Source organism: Chaetura pelagica, unplaced genomic scaffold, assembly GCF_000747805.2.
Source record: "Chaetura pelagica isolate M959 unplaced genomic scaffold, ChaPel_1.0 scaffold90, whole genome shotgun sequence".
Lineage (NCBI taxonomy): Eukaryota > Metazoa > Chordata > Aves > Apodiformes > Apodidae > Chaetura > Chaetura pelagica.
Window position 1 is genome coordinate 14,572,605 of NW_009953496.1, and position 1,921 is coordinate 14,574,525.

At 37.5% G+C, this 1,921-nt stretch overlaps 1 protein-coding gene across 1 annotated transcript in view; it reads left to right on the forward strand.

Moving 5' to 3' along the window:
- Nucleotides 1–1,921, forward strand: part of MYOM2 (myomesin 2) — a 77,358-nt gene that overhangs the window by 44,505 nt on the left and 30,932 nt on the right. The window contains exon 19 of the mRNA XM_009999177.1: nt 1,192–1,318. Coding sequence (XP_009997479.1) covers nt 1,192–1,318 — 127 coding nt within the window. The remainder of the gene's footprint in view (nt 1–1,191; nt 1,319–1,921) is intronic.

Sequence of the window (1,921 nt, forward strand, 5' to 3'; positions counted from 1 at the left end):
AACTTGGGATTTCAAAACCATTTTTACAAGCTAAGCTGTCATTCTCTCTTGTGAATCACTATATAGCTTTATATCTTCAGGAGATTCTATCTAAATTGTATTAGTGACTGACTTTTCATTTTATTTTATTTTTTTTGCTTTGGTCTTATGTTTGTTGCTAACCCATCATATGTTTGTTACTATTAAAAAATCACACTAAAATCCCTTTTTATCTTACTTTTTCCTACAGAAAATATAGTTTATTTAGTAATGAAAATCTGAAACTGTTCAGTATCTCCACTACAAATACTACCTTCAGCTGTCTCATTCTTTCTTGAGACATAGGATTGAATATAATTTTTCAGAAAATTATGCAGAGGGCTGAGGTGTAGAAGACTTGTATTTAGGTGGTCTGGAAGAGGAAAGATGGAAGAGATCTGTTACCATGAGGTGATTAGTGTGGCAAGCAGCTCACGTCTTATAGCTCGTCTACCTTGACCTCAAAATCTCAGAGGGTTATGTGGTGGTTGACTCATTAGATCAGTCAGGGTTCACTTACCAGGGACATTTGCAGAGGTATAGCATATATTATGGTCATCCCATTTCCAGTTATTGCTTCCTCACTTTGTAAAGGTAGGTGTTATTAAGAGAAAGACACATACAAACCAGAAAAGATTACTGAGAGAGTCTTTCTCAGAGATATATTGGTACACTGCTGAACTAACTGGATTGGGTTTTCCTTGTTTTCCTGTTACTTTCTTTTCTTCTCTGGTCAGTCCACTATGACCTTTTAAGACCAAAACAGCATTTGAACTCCTGCTTAAGTGAATGGCTTATGAATAGCCATTCATAAGCAATGCAAGAACATATTTCATGTTAGAACACTCACCCATATGTATCTCCCAGTGGTCATTCATTGCGTGGGCTCCCTGGACCTTTGCTCTAACGTTTTACAGTCTCTCATCCCAATATATTGAGTGTTGTTATTCCTAGGATGATGTGGCTGAGACACAGAAGTACAATGTAGATCTCTGCAGTGCATTTGATTGAAGAGTAAAATCTTCTAATTAGATCCTTCCAGTATTTCAGCACAGCAGTGAGGCCTGATAATTGACTAGTGTCAGAATTCTTATTTAATTGATTGTAAGTATTTAATGTATTAAAAGAATATAATTCATGGATTTTTATGCATTTAATTATTTTCTCAAAAAGGTAGAGGATTTGACAGAAGATACCTTCTATGAATTCAAAGTTGCTGCTGCAAATCTGGTTGGAATAGGTCAACCTTCAGATCCCAGTGAGCATTTTAAGTGTAAAGCCTGGACTATGCCAGAACCTGGTAAGTCTATTAGTTCCTCATTAAATCCAATTCAGTAGAAACTCCTTAAAACACAGACAATGTAATTTTCCAGCTAAACCCTGCTGGATGCCTTTTGGTTAGGTTCTGCTATATTACTTGTTGAGATTGCCATTACTTCTGAGATCTCCTGTTAAAAGCTGCCTCCGCATCCCCACAGAAGACACTAAATGTCCTGGGAAATGGGTCATCTTTACTTAGCTTGATGAGCGGCTCCTTCTTTCATTGCCCACATCAGCTCAGAGCAGAAAATCCTTAGCCTTTAGTTTATGTTTTTATCTCTATCAGCTCTTCACTCTGAGTCCTACAAGCTCCTCTTCACAGCCACCACCTGTACAGTATATAGACATCTCTACATCATAATTAAATGTAGTCCCAGAGTTTCAGCCTCCAAAACTGTTTTTCGGTCATAAATAAGTGACAACAGGGGCCTGTCTCTTGAAACATGGGGAAGTAGCACAGTATAGCTCACACTTTACAGCTAAAATCTCCCAGTGTGCCCTTACTCTTTTGTTTCCCTTAGACTGTAAGTGGGTGTTACCTGAGATTACATTATTAGCCAAGTGTTAGGACAAATGTACTAAC